At 46.1% G+C, this 26,780-nt stretch overlaps 1 protein-coding gene across 7 annotated transcripts in view; it reads right to left on the bottom strand.

Annotated features, from left to right (window-relative positions):
• LOC309523296 (zinc finger protein 711-like) overlaps window positions 1-26,544 on the bottom strand; it is a 64,336-nt gene extending 37,792 nt beyond the window's left edge. For 4 of the 7 annotated variants that reach the window (XM_082207082.1, XM_082207077.1, XM_082207079.1 and 1 more), the window contains exons 1-3: window positions 26,246-26,544; window positions 17,160-17,261; window positions 12,551-13,075 (exon numbers count right to left, since the gene is read on the bottom strand). In XM_082207082.1, coding sequence (XP_082063208.1) covers window positions 12,551-13,075; window positions 17,160-17,244 — 610 coding nt within the window. In that variant the 5' untranslated portion in view covers window positions 17,245-17,261; window positions 26,246-26,544. The remainder of the gene's footprint in view (window positions 1-12,550; window positions 13,076-17,159; window positions 17,262-26,245) is intronic. The other 3 variants (XM_082207076.1, XM_082207078.1, XM_082207081.1) reach the window with 2 other exon arrangements.
• Between the last annotated feature and the right edge of the window lie 236 nt (window positions 26,545-26,780).

Here is a 26,780-nt window from a genome sequence, read left to right as displayed (position 1 = left end):
GAAATGTCTCTCAGTTGCAGATATGCCTGGAAGGGAAAGGAAAGTCCAATGCTGTAAAGAAAAATATTGCATAGGAACCTGGAATGTAAGAACCATGAACCTTGGTAAGTTGGATGTGGTCAAAAATGAGATGGCAAGAATAAATATTGACATCCTGGGCATCAGTGAACTAAAATGGACGGGAATGGGCAAATTCAGTTCGGATGACCATCATATCTACTACTGTAGGCAAGAATCCCATAAAAGAAATGGAGTGGCCCTCATAGTAAACAAAAGAGTGGCGAAAGCTGTACTGGGATGCAATCTCAAAAATGACAGAATGATCTTGATACGAATCCAAGGCAGACCTTTTAACATGACAGTAATCCAAGCTTATGCACCAACTACTGGTGCTGAAGAAACTGAAATTGACCAATTCTATGAAGATTTACAACACCTTCTAGAAATGACACCAATGAAGGATGTTCTTCTCATTATAGGGGATTGGAATGCTAAAGTAGGGAATCAAGAGATAAAAGGACCCGGCAAGTTTGGCCTTGGAGTTCAAAACGAAGCAGGGCAAAGGCTAATAGAGTTCTGCCAAGAGAACAAGCTGGTAATCACAAACACCCTTTTCCAACAACACAAGAGACGACTCTACACATGGACATCACCAGATGGGCAGCATCGAAATCAGATTGATTATATTCTCTGCAGCCAAAGATGGAGAAGCTCTATACAGTCAGCAAAAACAAAACCTGGAGCTGACTGTGGCTCAGATCATCAGCTTCTTATAGCAAAATTCAAGCTTAAACTGAAGAAAGTAGGAAAAAAGCACTGGGCCGGTAAGATACAATCTAAATCAAATCCCTTATGAATACAGGGGAAGTGAGGAACAGGTTTAAGGATTTAGATTTGCTGGACAGAGTGCCTGAAGAACTATGGATGGAGGCTCGCAACATTATACAGGAGGCAGCAACGAAAACCATCCCAATGAAAAGGAAATGTAAGAAAGCAAAGTGGCTGTCCAACAAGGCCTTACAAATAGCGGGGGAGAGAAGGCAAGCAAAATGCGAGGGAGATAGTGAAAGATACAGGAAATTGAAGGCAGATTTCCAAAAAATAGCAAGGCGAGACAAGAAGGCTTTCTTAAACAAGCAATGCAAAGAAATAGAGGGAAACAATAGAATGGGAAAAACCAGAGACCTGTTTAAGAAAATTGGAGCTATGAAAGGAACATTTCGTGCAAAGATTTCCATAATAAAGGACAAAAGTGGTAAGGACCTAACAGAAACAGAAGACATCAAGAAGAGGTGGCAAGAATACACAGAGGAATTATACCAGAAAGATATGGATGTCTCGTACACCCCAGGTAGTGTGGTTGTTGACCTTGAGCCAGACATCTTGGGGAATGAAGTCAAATGGGCCTTAGAAAGCAGTGCTAATAACAAAACCAGTGGAAGTGATGATAGTCAGGCTGAACTATCTAAAATTTTAAAAGATGGTGCTGTTAAGGTGCTACACTCAATATGCCAGCAAGTTTGGAAAACTCAGCAGTGGCCAGAGGGCTGGAGAAGATCAGTCTACATCACCTCCTGGGCCCATCACCTCCTGGCAAACAGAAGAGGAAGAAATGGAGGCAGTGAGAGATTTTACTTTCTTGGGCTCCATGATCACTGCAGATGGTGACAGCAGTCACGAAATTAAAAGACGCCTGCTTCTTGGGAGAAAACCAGTGACAAACCTAGACAGCATCTTAAAAAGCAGAGACATCACCTTGCCGACAAAGGTCCATACAGTTAAAGCTATGGTTTCCCCAGTAGTGATGTATGGAAGTGAGAGCTGGACCATCAAGAAGGCTGATCACCAAAGAATTGATGCTTTTGAATTATGGTGCTGGAGGAGACACTTGAGAGTCCCATGGACTGCAAGAAGATCAAACCTATCCATTCTTAAGGAAATCAGCCCTGAGTGCTCACTGGAAGGACAGGTCCTGAAGCTGAGGCTCCAATACTTTGGCCACCTCATGAGAAGGGAAGACTCCCTGGAAAAGACCCTGATGTTGGGAAAGATGGAGGGCACAAGAAGAAGGGGTTGACAGAGGACAAGATGGTTGGACAGTGTTCTCGAAGCTACCAGCATGAGTTTGACCAAGCTGCGGGAGGCAGGGGAAGACAGGAGTGCCTGGCGTGCTCTGGTCCACGGGGTCACAAAGAGTCGGACACGACTAAACAACAAGTATCTTTTTTCCTGGCTGATCTGTCTTTAACTAGAGATGGAACTCCATTTAAGTCTCCCATTAGAATGATCTTTTGATCTGCGAATTCAAGTAATTCTGTTTCTAATTCTAATTGTTTCTAATGCTTTCTTGTCATTGGGTGCATAAATGCCAACCAGTATCACTTCCTCTCCCTGAATTTTAATTTGTATTATTAGAATTCTACCCTTTTCATCCTTCTGAATCAATTTGGGTTCAAGTGAGAGTTAATATAAAAGACAATTTGTTTTATCTGATGAGATGAAATCCATACCTATTTTTTTTATTAATTAAGACCCTTTTGTGCTTTTTTGCAATATGTGTCTCTTGGAGACAAATTATATCTAATTTCTGTTTTGCTATTACATGTTCAATCCAATGACGTTTGGCTTCACAGTTTAAACCATTTATGTTCCAACTCAGTTAATTTAAGATTGGCCATTTTCAGAGTCAGTTACAGTATCTACTTTCCCTGATGCAGCCTCTTCCAGTGCTAGTTGTTCCAGAACTTTCTTTTGCTAAGCTCGGGGGTATCCCCTATCTTGTTTGGGATCTAAGTCTCTCCTGCTTTTGTCCAGAAATTCTCTCGCCTGAAATTCTGATGTCAGTCTATATTTCCTCTTCATGTATGTAAAGGAAATGCCCTCTGGGAATTCCCATTTGTATCTGATGTCGGCTCTCCAAAGAACCGTTGTCAAAAACCTATATTTTGTTCTTCTTAATCTCAGTTTCAGCGGAATCTCTCTAAAAATGTCTACTTTCTGCCCAGCAACCACGAGATCATTTTCAAAACTGTTCTGAAGGATTGCGTCCTTCACTTTTTTTGTCACTAATGTTAGGAAAATGTATCCTGGCTGCTTCCGTTCTCTACTCTGAAATGATTTAATTCTAACACAGCTTTCTACTAGGCCGTCCAACCAGTCTGTGCTTTCCTCCATCCATTCTGAAATTGTCTGCATCACATATGTCTCTAGAATTGGCTCAGAGTCTGGTAGGCCTCTGATTCTGAGCGTCCTGTCTCTTGTAATTGCAAAAGTAGAACCTGAACCTCTAAGTCATTCTGTTTCTCTTGAACCCCTTGTACCAATCCCAACACCCCTTTTTGTTTCTCTTTTACTTCTGTGACCTCCTCTCTTAGTTTTTCTAATTTGTCTACTTGTTTCCAAGTTGTTGACCTTATCTCCCAATATCCCAAACTGTTCTTTCAAAACTTTATTTGAGTTCTCACTGTCTCTATGTACTTCTTCCTTCAGTGATAAGTTAGATTTTTCCATATCACTGCGGACCTGTTGTGTAAATTCTTTCATTGAGTTCAACACCTCTTTTCTAAATTCCGAAAGCTACAAGGAGGAGGAGGAGTTTGGATTTGATATCCCACTTTATCACTACCCGAAAGAGTCTCAAAACATTCTCCTTTCCCTCCCCCCCCCCACAACAAACACTCTGTGAGGTGAGTGGAGCTGAGAGACTTCAAAGAAGTGTGACTAGTCCAAGGTCACACAGCAGCTGCATGTGGAGGAGTGGAGACGTGAACCTGGTTCCCCAGATTATGAGTCTACCACTCTTAACCACTACACCACACTGACAATGCAAAAAGATCTGTCTGTTCTTTCTCTCCCTTATCCCCATTGTCACCAAGCTGTACGCTGGTCCATCTAGTAGCTGCCGCAGCAGTGGGAGCAGTCGCTTTCCTTGTTGTTACTCTGTCTGTTCCAGACATTTCTTATCTGTTGGTTCCCAGTATTGTGTGAATTGATCAAGGTCACACCTGCAGGCTCTGAGTCTATTCAAGCCGTGAGACTGACCCCCCCCCATCTCTCTTGGTTTCACTTTCCCTTTTGTCTGCTTTCTCCCTCCCCACCACACTGTAACAAATACTTTTATCACCAAAGCAAAAGGGAAATGTAAAAAAACAAACCCCAAATTTCCATTAGATCAAGAAATATACAAATACAATATTGTGCAGTGAAAGAAATAGTTCATTAATATTCCAAAAGGCAGAGAAAGTGAAGTGGTATAAATATGTTAGGCCAGTCCAATTTCCTGTTGTCGTCTTTTAGAGAAAAGGGGTAGAAGAAACATTGTTCTTTAAATTGTACTTATCTACTTGCAAGGTCTCAAATGATGATGGTTTGCGAAAGTTCCAAGACTTATAGTTCCTTTTTATTTTTATTGTAATCCCATGGCATGTCTTCAAGCTCAAAAACAGGCCGGATTTTTAATCAGAAAATCTTATTTGGGGAGCTCTTTCAGGTTTTTTGGGGGGGGTTCAGAATGCTTGGGAAGCTGTTCCAGGCTATTTTCCACTTTTGGGGGGTTACCCCCCAAATGTGCAAGAGTTCCCTGCAGGCTTCCTTTCCTCTCCTCCCCCTTTTCTTCTTTAGCTCCTCCAAATTTTTATATAAAATTGCTAAAACCACCAGCAGTCAGTAAGGTTCCATTTGTATCTCACTAGGTATCTGGATACAGTTAAAGTTGCAAGCCGTTAGAATGTAACCATCCATCCAGTCAAAGTTGAGTGTTACAGTTCCCCTTTGCTATAAGCAGAATCCGAGTCCCATTCACAAAAAAGTTCCCTTTGCAGAGCCTGTCCGCAAATATCGGAAGCTGACTTCCTGTTTTGCTTCCGTTTTGCCAAATAGTAAATTTAGAGTCTAATTCCACGTTTAAAATATTTTATTGACTTTTACCTCAAATCTGCCTGCTGCTTCTGGTGACACATCATAGCTTTGGCAGCAGGCTGCGTTGATGCTGAGAGCGATCTCAAGCCTCTTCCCCTTCCCTCCCGTGCGCACAGCAGCGGCCGAGATGATTGGGGGGAGGCGAGATTTTTCACTCTGCTGGAACCCTCAGGTCCCCACTCTCCTGTGGGGTTTTTTTGGGGGGGGTGCTGAGATCCAGAGCTGCCCTCCAAGCCTTTCCTGCCAGCTCCATGTCGCAGACAACACCCAGCACACCGCCATTATCCTTCGCAGCAGACTGGAAGTGATTTCATATGTTTCTAACACTGGTTTCCATGCCAGAACTCCAAGGCATACACCACTAATGACCCAAAGGAAGGAAGCTGCCTTTCCTCTAATTGCTTCTTTGACTGCTCATTAACCATGCTGGTGTCTCCTGGGCCCTCATGGTACCTTGCCTCAACTGCCCTATACATGCCAATTGAGTTTCTAATAGTGTATTTTTCAACAACTCACAAGCGTTTTGGAGTGATTTGACTCTGCTGACTTTGGCTTTCAGCTTTCTTTTTACCAGTCTCCTCATTTAATGGAAGTATCCTCTTTTGAAATCAAATGTGAGCATGTTGGATTTTTTTGGCAACTGGCCATTTGCATGCTTATTTAATTTAATAGCACTATGGCCACTGCTCCAAATTGGCTCAATAATACTTACATCCTGGGCACCATTCAAGATTAAGTGCAGGTTTGCCCCCCCCCCCCCAGTTCATTCCAACACCAACTCTTCTAGACAGAGTCGTTTAGAATATCTAGAAATTTTACCTGATTTTCGATAGTTGTGGGCCTATTACTTTCTGGTCTGGTCCACACAGTAAGCCCAGAGAAAAAACTGAGCAAATTACTGCTAATGCAAATTATCAATATCATATTGTTGCTCTCAGCACAAAGAAGTATACAGTGGTACCTCGGGTTACAGACGCTTCAGGTTACAGACTCCGCTAACCCAGAAATAGTACCTTGGGTTAAGAACTTTGCTTCAGGATGAGAACAGAAATCGTGTGGTGGCAGCGCAGTGGCAGCAGGAGGCCCCATTAGCTAAAGTGGTGCTTCAGGTTAAGAACAGTTTCAGGTTAAGAACCAACCTCCGGAACGAATTAAGTTCTTAACCCGAGGTACCACTATAGTATCCCAATCAAGGGAAGTAATAGTACCACTCTATTTTGCCTTGGTCAGACCACACCTGTAATACTGTGTCCAGTTCTGGGCATCACAATTTAAGGAGGGTATTGACCATCTGGAATGTGTGCAGAGGAGGGCAACCAAGATGATAAAGGGTCTGGAAGCCAAGCCTTATGAAGAACGGTTGAAGGAGTTAGGTATATTTAGTCTGGTAAATAGGAGACAGAGGTGAGATCTGATAGCCATCTTCAAATATCTCAAGGGCTGTTACATGGAGGATGGCACTGCTCCAGAGGCAAGGACCCGAACCAATGGATTCAAGTTACAAGAAAGGAGGTTCTGACTTTCTGGCACTAAGAATTGCTCAACAGTTGAACAGACCCCCTTGTGAGGTGGTGGACTCTCCTTCCTTCCAGTTTTTAAAGCAGAGGTTGGATGGCCATCTGTCATGTATGATCTAGCAGAGATTCCTGCATTAGAGTTTGGACTAGATGACCCTCGGGGTCCTTTCCAACTCTACAATTCTATGAATTGTGGAGAGATTATTTAGAAGATAAATGCTGCAGAAATGCCTGTTTGCCAAAGATCAAGAAAAATACTATTTGCCACCTCTAACTTACCTTTCTTGGCTGTTTCCAGGTGTGAGATGTTCAGATTCACTGTAGATTGCCAGCTCCCAGTTTATGTGATGTCTTAGCATGTACTATGCTGGTGATATCACACCCATCCTAGAAGCCCTTGAGATATGTGCCATAGTTCTACAGCTGTGCTATTTCTTTTTTTGGGGAAACCCCTTCCCTAGTATCTATCTCATAGGAAACAATAAAGGAATGAATTCATAACATTTGCAAAATAAGCAATGCCATTTTACAGGCTAGGTAACTTCTGACCAACATGCCAGATGTGGATGGCATATTATGTGATCTGCAGCAGGAGCAACAATGTTGTTCTACACATTGCTAGTTACAAACTCCACTACCTTTCAAGACTGTCATAATGATAACACTGGGGTGGTGGAATTCTACTACAATTAAGGCAGACTTGCTAGGGGAAATGGAATAGCACCAAGAAAAAGTTGCCCAATATATTGCTTATATTGTAATAAGTATAAGAATGGGCCCTGTTATTACTAGATTTTTGTATTTTTCTCTGATTTTATTATACAATTTTAATGTTTGCATTTCTGCATACCGCTTATCAATTTTAAATATTAAGCAGTTATAAATGCTGTTAAACAAAATAAATAAATTATGGAAGAAGGTGGTGGTGGAATATTACCTTACCCCTAAAAGACAGCTCCAGTGTGGTTCTGTAGTGGGTAGTATAGGATCATCAAAGAGTAAAGTTACTGTAACTTCCGTCATAGAGCTTCAGTATGCTGATGACAACGTAGTGTGTGCACGCTCAGAGGATGACCTCCAAACCATCCTAAACATCTTTCCAGAAGCTTACGAAAGGCTTGGCCTATCACTCAACATCCAAAAAACCAAAGTGCTGCACCAACAAGTACAAAATAACCCCTCTGCAGCACCACAAATCCAACTCAATGGTGTAACCTTGGAAAATGTCCATCACTTCTCCTACCTAGGCAGTTATCTTTCCACAAGGGCCAACACTGATGCTGAAATCCAGCATCGCCTGAGTTCTGCGAGTGCAGCTTTCTCCCGACTGAAGTGCAATGTTTGCAGTGTTTGAGGGATCAGGACATTCGCAGGGAAACCAAAATGCTTTTTTACAAAGCTATTGTACTGCCAACCTTACTATATGCTTGTGAAACATGGACCACTTATAAACGCCATCTCCAACTCATCGAAATATTAAATCAACAGTGTCTCCAAAAAATTTCACACATCACTTGGGAAGACAGGCGAACTAATACCAGTGTACTGGAAGAAGCAAAGATCAACTTCGTTGGACTGGTCATGTGCGGATGCCTGATGATCGTCTTCCAAAGCAACTACACTATTCCGAACTTAAAAATGGAAAGCTTAATGCTGGTGGTCAACAAAAGAGATTTAAAGAATGTCTCAAGACAAATCTAAAAAAAATGTAGCATAAACACTGACAACTGGGAAACATTGGCCTGCGAGCGCTCCAGTTGGAGAACAGCCTTTACCAAAGGTGTCAGGGGCTTTGAAGACACTCGAACTCAGGACGCAAGGGAGAAACGTGCTAAGAGGAAGGAACGCTTGGCAAATCCACACCGTGATCAACTCCCACCCGGAAACCAATGTCCCCACTGTGGAAGGACGTGTGGATCCAGAAATGGTCTCCACAGCCACTTACGGACTCATTGTTAAAACTGTGTTTATGGAAGACAATCTTACTCGGCTACGAGTGATTGCCAAAGAAGAAAAGAAAGAAGGATCATCAGTAATGTACATGCATAAGGATCAAGAGCTAGCAATCCACTGTGGGTGTTTGAACATCACAAACCTGAAAAACAAAAACAAAAGATGTTTTATGTTATTTGTGTCACATCTCTTACAGCAAAATCAATGGCACCTTAAGGACAAATTTCTTATGGTATAAGCTTTTTAGGACTACAGTCCACTTCATCAGATGTTTGAAGTGTTATCCTGAGTTGCAGTCAGATAGTATGTGTATGTATAAAACAAACACATACCTCTCTCTCTCTCTCTCTCTCTCTCTCTCTCTCTCTCTCACTTTCACCCACGACACACACGTGCCCCCAACCCAACAGTGTGTGTGTAAATATATATACACACAGAAAGACACACATGCAGTTGATAACACTTCCTATATCTGATAAAATAAATGGTATTTCACAAAAGCTCATGTCACAGTAACTTTGATAGTCTTTAAGGTCCCGTAAGAATCTGCTGTTTTTATTGAGTATCTGAGCTTCAATTTATGTATTGCCATTAATTTCCTGAAACAGGTCATTATAAAATCTAGATTTTTTTAAAAAAAAAACCTTTAAAAATGTAGAGTAACGTACTCCATTTGGAAATGTATGCTAAAGAGCTCAAGGAATAATAAAATCTGCTATGTCATATGTGTTCTTGAGATTCTTTCATAACGTTTTCCATTAAGTCCTGCTCCCATGGGTCCCAGAATGTATATACAGTGGTGCCTCGCAAGACGAAATTAATTCGTTCCGCAAGTCTCTTCGTCTTGCGGTTTTTTCGTCTTGCGATGCACGGTTTCCCATAGGAATGCATTGAAAATCAATTAATGCGTTCCTAGGGAAACCGCCTTCAGACCAGGTCCGGGGACAGTCTGTCCCCGGACATCTTCTGAAGGCTGGGGGGGGGGGACAAGGGCTTTTCTTCCCACCCCCAGCATTTTAAAAAACCCTGGGGTCCTCCGCTGTCCGGGGCGATCTTAAAATGCTGGCGGGCGGCATTTTAAAATCGCCCCGGACAGCGGAGGACTTCTCCGCTGTCCGGGGCGATTTAAAAGCCCCTGGGAAGGCAGGCAGGGGGGACAAAGACTTTCGCCCCCTGCCCGCCTTCAGAAGGTGTCCCCGCCCCCCCTCCCCACTTCGGAACAGCTTTCCGAAGTGGGACGGCTGGGGCAAGTGTCCCCGCCCCCCTCCCCACTTCGGAACAGCTTTCCGAAGTGGGGCGGCTGGGGCAAGTGTCCCCGCCCCCCCTCCCCACTTCGGAACAGCTTTCCGAAGTGGGGCGGCTGGGGCAAGTGTCCCCGCCCCCCGCCCCACTTCGGAACAGCTTTCCGAAGTGGGGCGGCTGGGGCAAGCGTCCCCGCCCCCCCTCCCCACTTCGGAACAGCTTTCCGAAGTGGGGCGGCTGGGGCAAGCGTCCCCGCCCCCCCTCCCCACTTCGGAACAGCTTTCCGAAGTGGGGCGGCTGGGGCAGGCGTCCCCGCCCCCCCTCCCCACTTCGGAACAGCTTTCCGAAGTGGGGCGGCTGGGGCAAGCGTCCCCGCCCCCCCCGCCCCACTTTGGAACAGCTTTCCGAAGTGGGGCGGCTGGGGCAAGCGTCCCCGCCCCCCCCCCGCCCCACTTCGGAACAGCTTTCCGAAGTGGGGCGGCTGGGGCAAGCGTCCCCGCCCCCCCGCCCCACTTCGGAACAGCTTTCCAAAGTGGGGCGGCTGGGGCAGGCGTCCCCGCCCCCCGCCCCACTTCGGAACAGCTTTCCGAAGTGGGGCGGCTGGGGCAGGCGTCCCCGCCCCCCCGCCCCACTTCGGAACAGCTTTCCGAAGTGGGGCGGCTGGGGCAGGCGTCCCCGCCCCCCCGCCCCACTTCGGAACAGCTTTCCGAAGTGGGGCGGCTGGGGCAGGCGTCCCCGCCCCCCCGCCCCACTTCGGAACAGCTTTCCGAAGTGGGGCGGCTGGGGCAGGCGTCCCCGCCCCCCCGCCCCACTTCGGAACAGCTTTCCGAAGTGGGGCGGCTGGCGCAGGCGTCCCCGCCCCCCCGCCTCACTTCGGAACAGCTTTCCGAAGTGGGGCGGCTGGCGCGGGCGTCCCCGCCCCACTTCGGAACAGCTTTCCGAAGTGGGGCGGCTGGCGCAGGCGTCCCCGCCCCCCCCGCCCCACTTCGGGACAGCTTTCCGAAGTGGGGCGGCTGGGGCAGGCGTCCCCGCCCCCCCCGCCCCACTTCGGGACAGCTTTCCGAAGTGGGGCGGCTGGGGCAGGCGTCCCCGCCCCCCGCCGGGACAGCTTTCCGAAGTGGGGCGGCTGGGGCAGGCGTCCCCGCCCCCCCCCCGCCCCACTTCGGGACAGCTTTCCGAAGTGGGGCGGCTGGGGCAGGCGTCCCCGCCCCCCGCCCCACTTCGGAACAGCTTTCCGAAGTGGGGCGGCTGGGGCAGGTGTCCCCGCCCCCCCTTCAGAACAGCGTTTTAAAATGCTGGGGGTCGGGAGCGAAGCGCTGCCGACCCCCAGCATTTTAAAACCTCCCCGGGACACGGGGAGATTTTAAAATGCTGGGGGTCGGCAGCTAACGCTTCGCTCCCGACCCCCAGCATTTTAAAATCTCCCCGGGACAGAGACTTCTCTGCTGTCCCTTGGAGATTTTAAAATGCTGGGGGTCGGCAGCGAACGCTTCGCTCCCGCCCGCCAGCATTTTAAGATCGCCCGGGGCAGGCAGGGGGAAGGCAGGCGGGGGGAGCAAAGACTTTTGCCCCCCGCCGGCCTTCAGAAGAGGTCCTCTTCTGAAGGCCGGCTGTGGGCGAAAGTCTTTGCTCCCGACCGCCAGCATTTCCCTATGGGCTTTCGTCTTGCGATGCAAGCCCATAGGGAAATTCGTCTTGCGAAGCGCCTCCAAAACAGAAAACCCTTTCGTCTCGCGGGTTTTCCGTCTTGCGAGGCATTCGTCTTGCGGGGTACCACTGTACTCTAGACCAGTGTTTCCCAACCGGTGTTCCGCGGCACACTACTGTGCCATGAGACGTTGGCTGGTGTGCCGTGGGAGGGAGGCGGGCGAGTCGGGCGGTGAGAGGCGGCGGCGGCAAGGATCCGCGTCGAGCCGGGGGCGGCTCCGCGGTGGTGGTGCCGAGCGGCGGGGCAGCGCGTCCAAAAGGGAGGAGCGCGAGACAGCGGAGGAGGAGGAGGCCGGCATGTCCGGGCAGCAGCAGCAACAACAGCAGCAGCAACTCCCGGCGACGGCTCAAGCCCCGCCGCCGCCCCCTCCTCCGCCCGCTATCGCCGCCACCACCACAACATCCGCCGCCGCCTCAGTTGCCGCCGTCCCTCAGTCCCTCGCTCTGCTGCCTCCTCCCACCCCCAAAGCTTGGAGGTTCCCCGGCAAGGGGGAGGGAAAAAACTTTCACTTTCGTGCGTCCCTCCCGGCGTGACGCTGCGCGCTGACGTCACGGGGTTGTAATGGTGGTGTGCCGCAAGATTTTTTTCATTAAACAGGTGTGCCGTTGCCCAAAACAGTTTGGGAAACACTGCTCTAGACTGATGCATCATTCCCATGGACCTCTAACTGTGAAAACAAAATCTCATTATATGGGTTGTATTAGAGCCACGTGTGACAGAAGGCTCTTCGATTTAGCAGGTGTTTTAATGGAAAGTAGGGTAGTGTCATTTTTTTCAGACTCCTCCATTGTCTCCAAAGACAGAAGGAAGCCAACTCAACTCTTTCCTCTGCAATCTCCTACAAGCCCTCCAAAATCAGCTCAAAAGAGTTGGGGAACCCTTTGGAATAGTGAAGTATGTAGTGTGTGTGACTGTCAGAGAAAGGAAAATTTGCAGAAATCCCTTCACTTCCATTCTGGGCCATGGAAGCCTGTGCTAGATCCAACAGTCTTCCATAAGTGAGGGGATATGAGTGGATTTAGGCACACTAACTTACTTACTACAAACCACATTTAAGCTGTATTGACTATTCGACTGGCATAACACTATTTCTGCCAAAAATTTACTGGGAAAATACATCATACTCACAACCAATTATATTTCATAGCCTCTCATCATTGGATCATTTCTAGTCTGAATAGTCAAATGTTGTATAAACCTTTACTTAACTTACAAGATATCATTAAGTAGTCTTCTGATGTGCTCTTGCCATCATCCTCATCTTCAGTCTTTATAGTAACTGTAGAACCAGGAATAGTGCCAGATGTTTGAATCACAGTTTCTGTATCTGAATTGGTTACAAGAACCTCTTCTGAAACCATTGTGGGAGAGTCAGATCCTGACACAGAATCTTGTACCACATGTTCCAAATGTCCATCAGGACTCGTAACAAGATCAGCCACAAAAACCTCATCAGGAACGCCAACAGTTTCTGCTACTATATCTGAAGTCAAAACATGATCACGGGTATCTAGTGCTTCTTCAATAGATACATCAGCTTCCAATACAGATTCAGGAACTATCACCCCTTCTGTAACATCAGTTTCGGTTATGATATCAGGTCCTTGGACAACTTCAGTGGCTAAGCCATGATCAAGGGTGATCCCATCTGTGACAAAATTGGAAACTAGTACAGCTTCAGGAACTGACACAACAATATGATCTCCATCAATGTGAGCAGTACCAGTCATTCCAGCCACTATGAAACAATTGTGAATGAGATAAAGCATTAATAGTTGCATTGCTGTAGCATAACAATTAGCATCTAAGAAATACATCCTACGAATATGACATAAGAATCAGAGACCCAGGGTGTATATTTTGATTTAATTGTTTCAAATATTAATAACATTTAAAGTTCAGAAAGATAGAACACATCACTGAATAGTTTTTATATATGGCTCCTGTGCACCTACATTTTATAAGGTTTTATAACCCCTGTGCTCTTGAGGCCGTAAACAAGAAACCCCATCTAACCCTGAAAGTGGCACAAACGATCATTAAGGATGTTGTTCTAATTAACATTGGAGTGTAAATCCAAACATATCCTTGAAGCTTCCTGGGAGATAGGTGAGGCAAGGAAAGTGAGATAGAGAAAGGAATGTCAACAGCCCTGCCAAAGGCCTAGTTGCCAGGGTAACGGTGATAGAAATGTAACATTTGAGGCCCAAATGGTCTGGGCACTTGGAACACCCAAAGTTAATTGCGGGGGAGCAGATGGCAGTATACATACAGTTGCAATTCAATCCCCATGGCAAATCATGTTTATCATCAAAATTTACAGACTTCCAGCTGTTTGCAGTGAGCGAATCAAACAAAAGCAATTGAAATAGCTCCACACAACAGATGTTTCAAGTGGTTTCCTGAAATGCAGCTGAAATTGCAACTTATACTGGCTTCTCTAGTCTTGCTATTATTCAACCCCCTGAATAGAATCCCTCACAACAGCACAAATACAACAGGTGTTGTCTCAAGCACACCTGATGCAATGAATCAAGGGCTTCATTAGTTGCACCAGGTGTACTTGAGGGGCAACACATGAAATACCTGAGCTGGCTAGGGGGTTGCAGAGTGTCAAATTTGGATGCATGTTAGAAATATGGCTAAGTCAAGAGAATGGTTCAAGAGAACATCACCCATCACAAACAATGAGCAGCATACAAGAACACAGCGAAGGCACTGCATGTTCCTAAAGACACCAATGGAAGCAGAGTTTCCAAGTTCAAAGTTACGGTGGTTACACTACCTGGATGGGGCAGAAAGAGGAAGCAAACTGCAGCAGAAACCACATTTCTGAGAAGACAGGCTGGGAAAAACACTTGAGTGACTGCAAAAGAGCTGCAGCAAGACTTTGTGGTAGCAGGCAGTGATGTTTCAGTGAGCACAGTAAGGCGCATATTTCTTGTTAATATTTCATGCCTCCGATGCTGCAGATGTGATTGGTATAATTCACATGCCTGGCTGGGAAGAGTGTGAGAATGTGTACTGTTACACTGAACTTTTGCTTTTGACCTGTCTGTTCTCTCAGAGCTGGAGAGAAGGGATGCAATAATTCCTTTGTCTGTATGTAGTGTGTAAATAAATATGCAGATTAGCTCTACAATGTCTCGTTCTTCTTGCTGTGTTATGCCAGAAGATTAGTGTGCATATATCAGTTGATATATGTAGCTGAAGCGCACTGAAGAAGGTGAATGCCTTTTCCAGAGCTGCGCATACCGGAGGACGCTCAGAGTTTGGGGGCTGCAGGGGCACTCCAGGGCGTTTTCCCAACAGTTAGCACCTCCTCCCCCGCCCCACAGAGGCGGGGGATCTATTAGGAAGGTCCACTCTTGAAGACTGATGTATCCAGTGATCAATGCCTCTTTAAGAGAGGGGGTGGTCCCTGCCTGTTTGTAGGAGGAAGTGGTAAAACCACTCCTTATGAAACCTCCCCTGGATTTGGAAAACCTAACTACCAGCCACTTGCTAATCTCCCTGTCCTGGACAAGGTTCTGGATTGAGTGGTCGCAGACCAGATCCAGATGCTTTTGGAAAAAACTGATTTTCTGGATCCATTTCTTTCTTTTTTTATCAGAATAATTACCGGAGGACGCTCAGAGTTTGGGGGCTGCAGGGGCACCCCAGGGCATTTTCCCAACATTTCTATGCCAGAACTCCAAGGCGTACACCACTGCTGACCCAAAAGCTCAAGAAAAGTTGGCTCCAATAAGCTCAAAATCATATAAATAAGCCACAGTAGTTTTGGGATTCTGTTCTGTGGAGCGATGAAACAAAATTGGAACTTTTTGGCCCCATGGATCAGCGCTATGTCTGGACGAAGATGAATGAAGCACACGCTGAAAAGAACACTCTGCCTACAGTGAAGCATGGTGGTGGCTCAGTGATGCTCTGGGGCTGCTTTGCATCCTCTGCCACTTGCAGTTTGCAATGTGTGGAAGGCAGGATGGATTCATTGAAGTATTGGGAAATCCTAGGAGGAAACGTCATGCTGTCTGTGAGGAAGGTGAAGTTTGGGTGTCACTGGACCTTCCAACAGGGCAATGGTCCCAAGCATACCTCAAATTACACCAAGGTTTGGTTGCAGAAGTAGTCCTGGAAGCTTCTACAGTGGCCATCAGTGTCACCTGACCTGAACCCCATAGAAAATCTCAGGTGGATTTGAAGAAGGCGGTTGCAGCACACAAACCCAAGAATATTGCAGTCATACCTCGGGTTACAGACGCTTTAGGTTGTATGTTTTCGGGTTGCGCACTGCGCCGAACCCAAAAGTACCGGAACGGGTTACTTCTGGGTTTCAGCACTCGCACATGCGCAGAAGCTCAGGAACGCTGCCAGAAGCTGTTGTCTGGCAATGCATCTAGTTTGCAGTAGGCTGTAGCAGCAAAAGGCTCCTCTACTAAGTACTAAAGACGCTTGCCATGAAGGGGTTGAATAATAGTGAGACTGAAGAAGCCAGTGTAAGTTGCAATTTCAGCTGCATTTGTATTATGTATTTACCATCTCGTGACCTGTAACCTTTCTTGATGCATGTAGAAAATTTAACAATGTTATATTTTGATGTTTTATGACTCTGTGTGCTGTGTCTATAAAACTCTTGTTCTGATGCTCCTCGTAGCACACCTTTTTCTTAACTGGATAGAACCACCATGTTAAGTTGAGCTCTGCCCTATTGCAATAGCTATAATAAAAGCTGGGTTCCTCCTGGATGCTGGACTTAAATTAATTTCCTTGGTTCCATGTTTTATTTAAAAGATGGTCCCTCACCTGGGTAACAAACAAAGTGGTGTAGACGTAATTTTTTACCACAAATACAGTCTGGTAAACTACTCTACCTTCCAATACATTTAATTATAGTTTTAAGAAGTTATGATAGCTGAGCTACTAAGCTTCAAAAGATCCCCATAGGTAGCTCATGTTATTGTCTTCTGAAGGAGAGGATAGGTTAGGCTGGCTGTTTTTTGATAGCCATATCTGGTCCATTCTAAGTACACACACACACACACACACACACACACACACACACCCCTCACTGAGCCTGTTTCCGTCATACCCTTTTGCACAGCATTTTAAATGTCTTTGTGGGAGGGGGAGCTGTTGTTTGTTGTTTGGTTTTAACTATTTATGCTTTTATCTTGTATATTTATCTTATGAAACACCCTGAGATCTTTTGAAGAAGGTTGGTAACTAAGTAAATAAATAATCTTAAGATCCACTGAGCTCAGCTCAGTCAGCTAGGTTCTGGCTGAGCTGGGAGATACAATAATGTATCTCTGGCTGTGTTCAGAACCTCCTGACTCGGATGAAAATCAGCTGGATCCTAACCTGCTCATCCCAGTGGAACTTACTATAGGATTGCTCTCCTAGTATACAGAATATTATTAATTAAAACAAAAAAATTAACTCTCAATTGCCATCCAATACTGAAGCTTACATTATTTCAAAAAATACAGTAGTATTATAAGCAATAATTGTTTGGGCATCCTTTTGGCAAGCTCAAAGTAAAGATAGCACCACTCTAGTGTGTGTTACAATCCATACACATCCCTCAAGCCTCTGGTCTACTAAAGCAGCAAGTTGGCAGCAGTGCAACATAGAACAGGTTGTCAAGAATGCCAGCCAACCCCTGTGCTACAGCCAGGCCTTTACGACCTCAGGCTCCTGCTTAGTAGTGCCAGAAATGCCTACTTCCTGTGTCATGTTTGGCACCTATGCCACAGGTTATTTATTCATTATACACTGCAAAAGATTAACAAGCATGAGTTAAAAATGAAAGGTCGTTTTACCAAAATCCTGCATAATCATGGTGTGAGGCATTTTGCATTCCTCTGTCTGCAACCCAAGACTTCCACCACCTGGATCCATAATCATCTATGCTCATTCACAAACTGTGAAAAGAAAAGTATATAGAAATTACTACTTGTACTAAGATAAATGTCTTAGAATGATGCTTTAGCACTTAATACAGAATTCAATGCAAGCCTCTTTAGCAAGCACATGTAAAGTTATCTTATTACTAGATTTCACAACAAGCACAAATATCAGCATCCACCCCCAGCATCTCCTAGTAGAGCAGAGAGAGAACCCTGTTTGAAATCCTGGAGAGCTGCTACCAGTCAGTGTAGACAATATCTGGCTAGAAGGAACAATGGTCTGACTCAGTATAAGGTGGCTTCCTATGTACCTACCAGCAGACCAGCTGAGGAATAAGAAAGTAGACTCAGTTGCTATTTGGATGACAGGATTTGCAAATAATAGCGTAACCAACCTACAAACATTTATAAATGAGTAACACTTCAATTTATAGTGGTACTCTAAGCATGTCTACTGATAAATAAGTCCCACTATGTTCAGGGAGGCAAATGCCTTAGCAAATCTATTTCAGATTGCAGCCTAACACAATGTTATTTATAGAGTCATACCATGGAAGCTGAATGGAATCCATTCCAGAAGTCCGTTAGACTTCAAAGGTGCAGATTCGGATTGGCCACAGGAGCTTCCTGCAGCCAATCAGAAGCCGCAGAAACCCCGCCGGACGTCCGGCTTCCAAAAGAACGTTTGCAAACTGGAACACTCACTTCCGGGTTTGCGGCGTTTGGGAGGCAAAACATTCAACTGCCAAGGCATTCGTCAGCTAAGGTACAACTGTACTGAACACAGTAGTAAGTACCCAGATAGTAGGGCTGTTTAATAAATTGCCGTATCATTGAATATGGTATTGAAATAACATCATGGTAAGTGCTTCAACAAGGCAATATGCTGGTGAACAAAAGGTGGAGACTTAACAGCTTCTCAGGGCTCAGCTGAAGATACTTTACAGATAATGCAGGCACTGTGTCTCCAACTTTGTTTCCTCTTTCCCTCCTCACCAATAAGAAATGATGATTACTCGTTAGACAAACCAGCAAACTTTTTCAGCTTCACTGTTATCTTTCCACTTAGAGCTCAGCTAATTATGCACAGCCTGATAAACAAAGAACTGAAAAGCTCTTCTTTCTTTCCTCACCTCCATCCTACTTTATTGTCCCATCCTGCTATATCCAGTAAATTAGTATTCTTTAAGATCATCCAATCCTTTCCAGTGAAAGGCCGTGAGGGATTTTTCAGGATTTTACCCCAAAGATGTTGAGCTTTTTTAGGATTGAAGTTGTTGAGGTGTTTTTTTTAGGATTTTACCCTAGGAAATAAACTGCCACATGGGTTGGATTAAACCGACTGGCGGGCCGGATTAGGCCCCCGAAACAGACTTTGGACATGCCTGCTTTAACCATACAAAACATGCTGCTTCGTAGTACAACCTACGGTCTGGCAAAGCGAAGCCACCTCTTTCTTTTAAATCTGTTAATAATTTACATTTTATTCTGGGTTTCTTACCTTGCCAAATGTAAGATAAAGATAAAAACCAAATACCTGTGCCATTCTTTGAAACAGTTAAGTCCATTAATAACTGGAATGGTTTGAAAAAGGAACATTTTTGGAAATGCTTTAATTGTACAATTTTAATTGTACAGATTCTCCCCCATAACGACAGTTTTAATCTATTCCAGCTCTCTAGCTCTTTTTTTTATACCATTCCAGGCCTTTATATAATAATCCTTATAAAGATTGATGTTTTTCATAGTAATCCAAACTCCTAAGTATCTGGCTTTGTTCATAACTTTTAATCCTGTCTCTTTTTCCAACTCTACTTTTTCTTGTGCGTCCAAATTTTTCACCATAAGTTTTGTTTTTTCTTTGTTGATTTTGAAACCGGATAATTGGCCGAATTCGTTCATTTTCTCCAACAGTTTTAAAATACTTTCTAATGGGTTTTTTTTTGTAATTATCAGGTCATCTGCAAAAGCCTTGACCTTATAGGATCTTTTTCAGATTTTATTCCCTTCTATTTTTGGGTCGTCCCTAATTGCTTTTAAATGTGTTTCTAACACTGCTATGAAGAGAAGGGGAGTCAGTGGGCAGCCCTGCCTTGTCCCTTTAGAAATGTCAAAAGGTTCTGACAGTTCATTGTTTATAATCAGTCTAGCCCTTTGAAATGTATATATTGCTTGATGTTGTGGCGGGAACCCAAAACAAAGAAGGACTTACAAAGATTCTTAGGGTTCGCCAACTATTATTGTAGGTTTGTGCCTGCCTATTCAAGACTTACTGCACCGTTCACTGATTGCCTCAGGGGCAAAAAAAAACCTTCTGGTGGACAAATGATGCGCGACGGGCATTCCAACGTTTAAAAACCATGTTCTCTTCAGAGATGTATCTGGCACATGCAGACCTTCATCAACCACTAATAGTGGAGATGGACGCTTCAGATAGGGCAGTAGCGGTGCTGCTGCTACAAGAGGACATAGAGGGCAACCTTCGGCCGTGCGTGTTCCACTTGAGAAAGCTGAACCTTTCTGAGAAGAACTACACAATTTGGGAGAAGGAACTTTTGGCAATCAAGGAAGCCTTTGAAGTGTGGAGAAATTTCCTGGAGGGAGCTCTGCACCAGGTAGAAGTGCACATAAACCATTGGAATTTGGAATGTTGTCAGGCGGTGAAACAGTTGAATCTGAGGCAAATTTGGTGGGCAGTTTTTTTGATAGGTTTGACTTCAGAGTCAAGTATGTGGCCGGGAGCCAGAAACAAGGGGCAGACGCCCTTTCAAGGAAACCTGAATACCAGGAAGAAGAATCAGTCTTGGTATACAGGCATATCTTGACACCGAAACAGTTGCAGTTGGCGGCAGGATTAGTGAGAGACGAGACAGACTTTCAGCGGCAGACAAGAGAGGATGCTTTCCCCAGAGACAAATTGAGGGCACTGGAGGGAGATAATAATGATATTGAGGGTTTTTCAGAAAAAGAAGGACTTTTGTACAAGGGTGAGACTCTCTACGTTCCAGCAGGGGACCTTAGAGCCACTGTTCTGCGTCAATGTCATGACAACCCTACAGCAGGTCCCTTTGGTCAGTACAAAACATTATACCATGTGACGAGACAGTTTTGGTGACCAAGGGTAAGAGAAGATGTAAAGGATTATGTGCAAGCTTGTAAAACGTGTCAACATGCAAAGAGACCCAAGGAAGCCCCACCGGGCTTACTACAACTGCTACCTACCAGTCAAGAGCCTTGGGAAACCATTGCTATGGATTTTATAACTGGTCTATCAAGGTTGCAGCAACAGACAGGAATTTGGGTGATGGTGGATTCCCCCCCCCCAAATGGCCCACTTCATGCCTCATAAAAGACTCCCAACAGCCCCCAAAACAGCACAGTTGTTTGTAGATCATGTGTTCAAGTTGCATGGACTTCCCTGTCAAGTGATTTCAGATCGCAGAACCCAATTTACCTCACAGTTCTGGAAAAAACTCATGCAGTTGCTCAAAGTGGAAATAAGCCTTTCCTCGGCCAGGCATCCAGAAACGAACGGAGAGTCAGAGAGAAGGAACACAACATTGCAGCAATACCTACGTTGCTATGTTAATTACCAGAAGGACAATTGGGTAACCAAGCTTCCTCTAGCGGAGTTCGCATATAATAACGCCCTGCATGTTTCAACAAAACAAACCCCATTCTTTGCAAATTACGGTTACCACCCTCGTGCGTTCCCGTCCCCGTCCCCAACCAACACCTTGCCAGTACCTGCCACGGAAGAATTTTTAGAGGAGTTGGCAGCCATTCAGGAATTACTGGAGGAACGGTGGAACTATGCTAAAGAGGCTTATAAGAAGGCAGCAAATGATCACCGCCAACCAGGTAGGGAGATAAAAGTTGGGAATCAGGTATGGTTGTCAACACGTGATCTACCGCAAAGAGGCAGATGTAAGAAATTAGATCATCAGAGAGTGGGTCTGTTTGAGGTGACAGGCCAAATTAAGCCTGTGACTTTCAGACTCCAAATACCTTCATCTATGAAGATTCACCCCATGTTCCACAGGTCAATGTTATCCCCAGTGGTGCTGGTGCATCCATATCAGACATCTAGGGAAACTCCTCCCCCTCCCATTGTAGTGGAAGTGTAGAAGAAGATTATGAAGTTGAGCAGATTTTGGACTCTCGATAGCAACGTAAAGAATTACAGTACTTGATTGGGTGGAAGGGTTATGGACCAGCCAAGCACTCATGGGAATATGCAGAGCATGTGCATGCACCTGATTTGCAAAAAAACGTTTCATGCGAGACACCCCCAGAAACCCAAACAAGAGGGGTGGGAGGAGGAGAGTCTTAGAGGGAGGGATGATGTGAGGAACCAGACTGAAGGGTATTGCTCTGAGGAAGAATGGTGGGAGCCCCCCTCTCCCTCTCTCTCTCTTGCTGCAAAAGACTGCTTTCGCTTCATGCTGTTATCTACAGAGAGGGGGAAGGTAAGCCTTGCCTGGCAGCCTAACACTTATGCTGAAATGGGAGGTTGGGTACTATGTGAGAATGATGGGGAGGATGTTTTTCCGTAGGCAGTGCAAGCAAATGTGTGTCTACTCACAAGCAAGCACTACTGGATTCAATGAGGCTTACTCCCAGGAAAGTAGAAGTTTAGTTGATCTCAGTAAGGCTTATGCATGCGGATTCCACTCAGACCTCTGAGTGGGGAAGCAGATGCAACTTCGTACAGTGGTACCCCGGGTTAAGAACTTAATTCGTTCTGGAGGTCTGTTCTTAACCTGAAGCACCACTTTAGCTAATGGGGCCTCCTGCTGCCGCTGCTGCACGATTTCTGTTCTTATCTTGAAGCAAAGATCTTAACCCGAGGTAATATTTCTGGGTTAGCGGAGTCTGTAACCTGAAGCATATGTAACCTGAAGTGTATGTAACCCGAGGTACCACTGTATTGTCTGGAATATAAGACGAACCCACAAATAAGCCGCACCTTTAAAATTCAAGGCTTATTTGTGGGTGTGGCCCGCCTCCCGGCATTACTGTACTGAACAGGGGATGGGGGGGGCGATGGGCGCCCCACTCCCCAAGCTGGCGTCTGGTTCAGAGCATGCTGCGTGTCTGCCTCCTAGCACTACTGCCCTGAATGGGGGACAGCCGACGATCAGCTCCGAGCACACAGTGTGACCACCTCCCAACACTACCACCTCGTGGCACTACCTCCCCAAGGGAGGCTTGGGAACGGCAGGCAGGCAGGCTGTGCGCCGTTGCCTCATGCCCCCGGGCTTCTTTCCCCTTCCCCTTTCCTTACGGCAGCTCTGGGGAAACTTGGCAGAGGGAAACTGTGCCATTGCCCCATGGGCTGATTCCGGGGGGGGGGGGCAGTGCCGCTTTGCTGCAGCCTCCCCCCTTCCCCTTTCCTTACAGTGGCTCAGGGGAGGCTTGGGAGACGCAGATGGGATGGGCGCAGTTGTCTTGCACCCCCGACGGCCCTCGTGAGCAGCTGTTTCAGCAATGATACCGTAAGGTCGCAAATATAAGCCACACTTTTAACTTTTCACAATTGGAATTTGGGGGGAAAGTGTGGCTTATATTCGGGCCAATACGGTATATTATATGGAAGTTCATTTAATATTTTTATTGAATCTACTACTTCCTTAAATGTTCAGGCCCTCCTCCGCTGCAGGGAGCCTCAAGGGCCTCAGCAGCTGCAGGGAAGCGTGGTGCACCCCCTGCCTGCTGCAAGGGGGTATAGCCTGACTCTCTGCTGCCAAGGGGAGGTGTGGCAAGGCCCTCTGTTGCTGGGGGGAAGCATGGCACACCCTCCACCACTTTGGGGAGGTATGGTGGGACCAGTGTTAGAAACTGAGATATGAAAGCTAGGAGCTAAATGGCACCTTCAACCTAGGTTATGAGCATAACAATGGAATGTCCAGGCACACTTTTGTTTAACAAGAATACAAAGCTGAAAATGAATGAACTGCAGCTAAAATTTTATGTTCATTTTTCACATGGTTTAGCCCACCCCCCCTAATATTCTTAAGAGGGTCTCTTCTCCAGTTCCTCCTTTCCTTCCACCGTGCAGTTTTTATCTGAAATCTTAGATGCAGTACTGCACCCAGAGCTCAGAAATTGCTCACCCTAATGAAATTCCCTGTCGCAAAATGCACCTAGAACAATGGGAGTTTCAAACACTGGGTGAGACCCTCAGCCGGCACAGGGGGGCGCAGAAAAGCCGTCTGCTGCTGCAGGGAAGCGTGGTGAACCCTCCACTACTGTGGAGAGGCACGTCAAGACCCTTTGCTGCTGCGGGGAAGTGCAGCACACCCTCTGCCGCTGTGAGGAGGTACATTGGGACCCTCTGCTGCCACAGGGAGGTTGAGCAAGGCCCTCTGCCGCTGCAGATATATAGTGCTTGATATATCGAAATATCGTAATATTTAGCTGGTGATATATTGTGATGTTGAAAACCAGATATCGCCCAGCCCTACCAGGTAGAAATACTAAGTGAGTTGCATCCAAATGTGTTCCACCACTCACTGAAGGCTTTTCAAGCCACTGGAGGCTTTCGTGAACAGAAAATGGTGGAAAGCAATTTTTGCCAACTACCCTTCCCTCTGCAGTCTCCTCAACTTCCACACAATTCTACTCCAGAAGGTTAGATGAGCCTTTGGAACAGTGTGGGAGGGGGAAGGAGGGCTGCAAGAGGAAGCGAAAATGGCGAAAATGGCTTCCCTTCTTTCCATTCATGAAGACTGTACTGGAACAAAAAGCCTTCTGTGAAGAACACCATACCATAGGTTCATTTAAATTTTATAATCACAATTTTTGACAGCTAAGGATTTCTGTTGTTGTTTTTACACATTTAGTGTGAATAGTAAAAAGTGGTGTAACAGGTGTATAAGACTACTGCAACAAGAAAAGGCTGGAGCAATAATCTACCACCAGGTAACAAAAGACCACCTCAGGTTCCTGTAAACGTTCCTGTAAATTATTATTTTGAAATAGCTGTGATTCACTTCTGAATATCCATTTCCAATTGCAGGATGTTTAGAACTTAATAGATTATGAAAATCCATTACATATCAGTACATACCATAATACTACATTAATTCAGTTTATGCATTGTACAGACTCATTTTATATTTTGTCAAAATCCTTTGCTGCTGTAGTAGACAACATTACAATTTTGGGGTTCTGTTTTTAAAAAACTTAGCACTTTCTTAATGACATCAAACACATGAATTTCTTAAGTCTCTTGGATAGGCATTTTAACTCACTTTTAAGTTCCCCAGAATTAAAATTAAAAAAAAAATTCACTCTTCTGCAAATGCAGTGCTCAATTGCCCAGTGTGTGCAAACTGTATTTACTTGGCTCCATTCCAGTCTGGCTTTACGACTGTTCATGGCACAAACTGCCTTGATAACACTGAGTTATGACATTTATCTGGAGAGAGATGAAGGGTGTGCCACCCCACTCATTCTCCTTGATCTCTCAGCAGCTTTTGATACTGCTGGCCACAGTATCCTTCTGGAGAGGCTCAGAGGAACTGTGCTTCAGTGGTTCCAATTCTACTTACAGGGCCATTTTCAGAAAATAGTAATGGGAGGCTACTGTTCAGCACCATGGGTGTTGCTCTGTGGTGTCCCACAGGACTCCATCTTGTCCCTCATGCTCTGAAGCCTGTGGGAACTGTCATTAGGAGATTTGGAATGAAGTTTCATCAATATGCAGATGTCACCCAGCTCTATCTCTCTGTTCCACCTGCATCGGGAGAGGCAGTTGAGGTGGTGCTTAGAGGTGGTGGTGGTTTGCATGTGGGCCAATAAACAAAAGTTGAATTTTGAAAATACAGGTTGTATGTGCCCCAAGTCCTCATGAAGTAGGCTGTAGTCTATATCATTAAAGTTTATGCAGTAGATGCATTTAATCTTAAAGAAGCTGAAAGACTAAGCCTGGGGTTTTTTGGTAAACATGTGCAAGTAAAGGCAGCAAACCACTGCAAACTTAAAAGCACATGGGCAAGTCCCAACAAAACTTAAATGTAAACACACACAAGGGGTCAGACTGTTTCTGGCTGGAAAGAGCTCTCCCAAACCAAGTCGTGGGGCTCAAAACGTAAATTCTTTTTTCCAAAGGCTTCCAAGGTGGCGGCTACTCAATAAAGGGGATGGGGAACCTTGCGCTTGAATGAGGCGGAGACCCGCATGCCTATATACACACACAAAATGCTCCTTTCCCCTCGCTTCCAATCAGCGCCCGTGACGGGCAAACAATAAAGCGGCTCTTTAGAGCGCGGGTAGGGCAAAAGGGGGTGGGGTTGTACCCATCCTTCCCAGAGCTAGTGTTGCACGGCCGAGGAAGGCAAAGAGCCAGCGATGCCTCGCGCGGGATCTGAGATAAGACATGACGACGAAGGCTCCCATCAGCTGTGGGCTGTCGGGGGAAGGAGGAAGTTTTCAGCCGACAACTCCCCTGACAGCCGCACCGCCGGCGCTTCCTTCTTCCCCTGCACCCTTTCCGTTTTGTCTTTAACATCCCACAGTACTATAAGGCGCAGAAGCGAGGTTTGTCTGGCGCTACAACCACTGGCTATTGGAAGACTTCGGGGGGAGGTGTGTGTTTTCTAAAAGTTGAATAAGGCAGAGGAAGAAAAAGGCCTCTGTAAGCTGTGCTTCTCTGTTATCTCTGCCGCTGATTCTGACAGCCGCCATTTTGTTTGCCGCCATTTTCTGGCCGCCTCTCGGGGACAGCTACAGTGCTGGGTCGAACCGCGCGGCGGAGTAGAAGCCGAACGCACACTCGCGCCCCTCTGCTTGTAAAGCCCGAGCGGGTTTACATGTGAAGCAGGGAGTAAATTTTAAAAAGTGGTGTGCTACGTGAGTGTTGGTAGGCGTTGGGGCCTGTTCTGGGGCCTAAGCAGCCTGGCACCTCTCCCACACATCCGCCCTTTAAAAAACAATTAATTAAAATTTTCAACAATCCCCTTTCCGCGATTGAGCACCCCCCACCCACTCCTCACCTTCGCTTGGCGTGCTCCTGCTCGAGCTGGAGGAGTGGAGAAAAGAGGACTTGACTGCCGCTTTCCAGGGTTCGCCAGGTCCGAGGCCTGCACTAATCACAGGCTAAGCTTAGGAAATTGCAGGTGAGCGAGAGAGCGAGCGGCCTGCTCACTCGCAAACCCACACGCACATCCCCCCCCCGCCCTTTATCCCTTCTTCTCCCCCTCCCCCCAATAGTCTAGCGACCAGTCTTTGCTAAAACAAACGTCACAAAGGAGCGGGCATCAACCTCTTGTGCGCACCGTTCTTCTTTCACTTGCCCCGCCCCCTTCCCGACAGCGTTCTGAGCACGCGTAGCAAAGTTAATTAAGTTAGCTGTGCCCATGCCTTCGTGCCATTAGTGGGGAGAGAAAGGGAGCTGTAGCAGAAAAGCAAGCTGAAGGCTCCTTCATTTACTGCAGTGGAGGAAAATGGGAGAGGAAGGAGACCGACAACCAAATGCATTGAGTGCTTGATTTTGCGTTTCATTTTATCACGCCATTGTCAGTCCGAAAG

The sequence above is a fragment of the Podarcis vaucheri genome (assembly GCF_965113315.1).
Source record: "Podarcis vaucheri genome assembly, chromosome: W".
Lineage (NCBI taxonomy): Eukaryota > Metazoa > Chordata > Lepidosauria > Squamata > Lacertidae > Podarcis > Podarcis vaucheri.
This window is presented reverse-complemented; position numbering and strand designations above follow the sequence as displayed.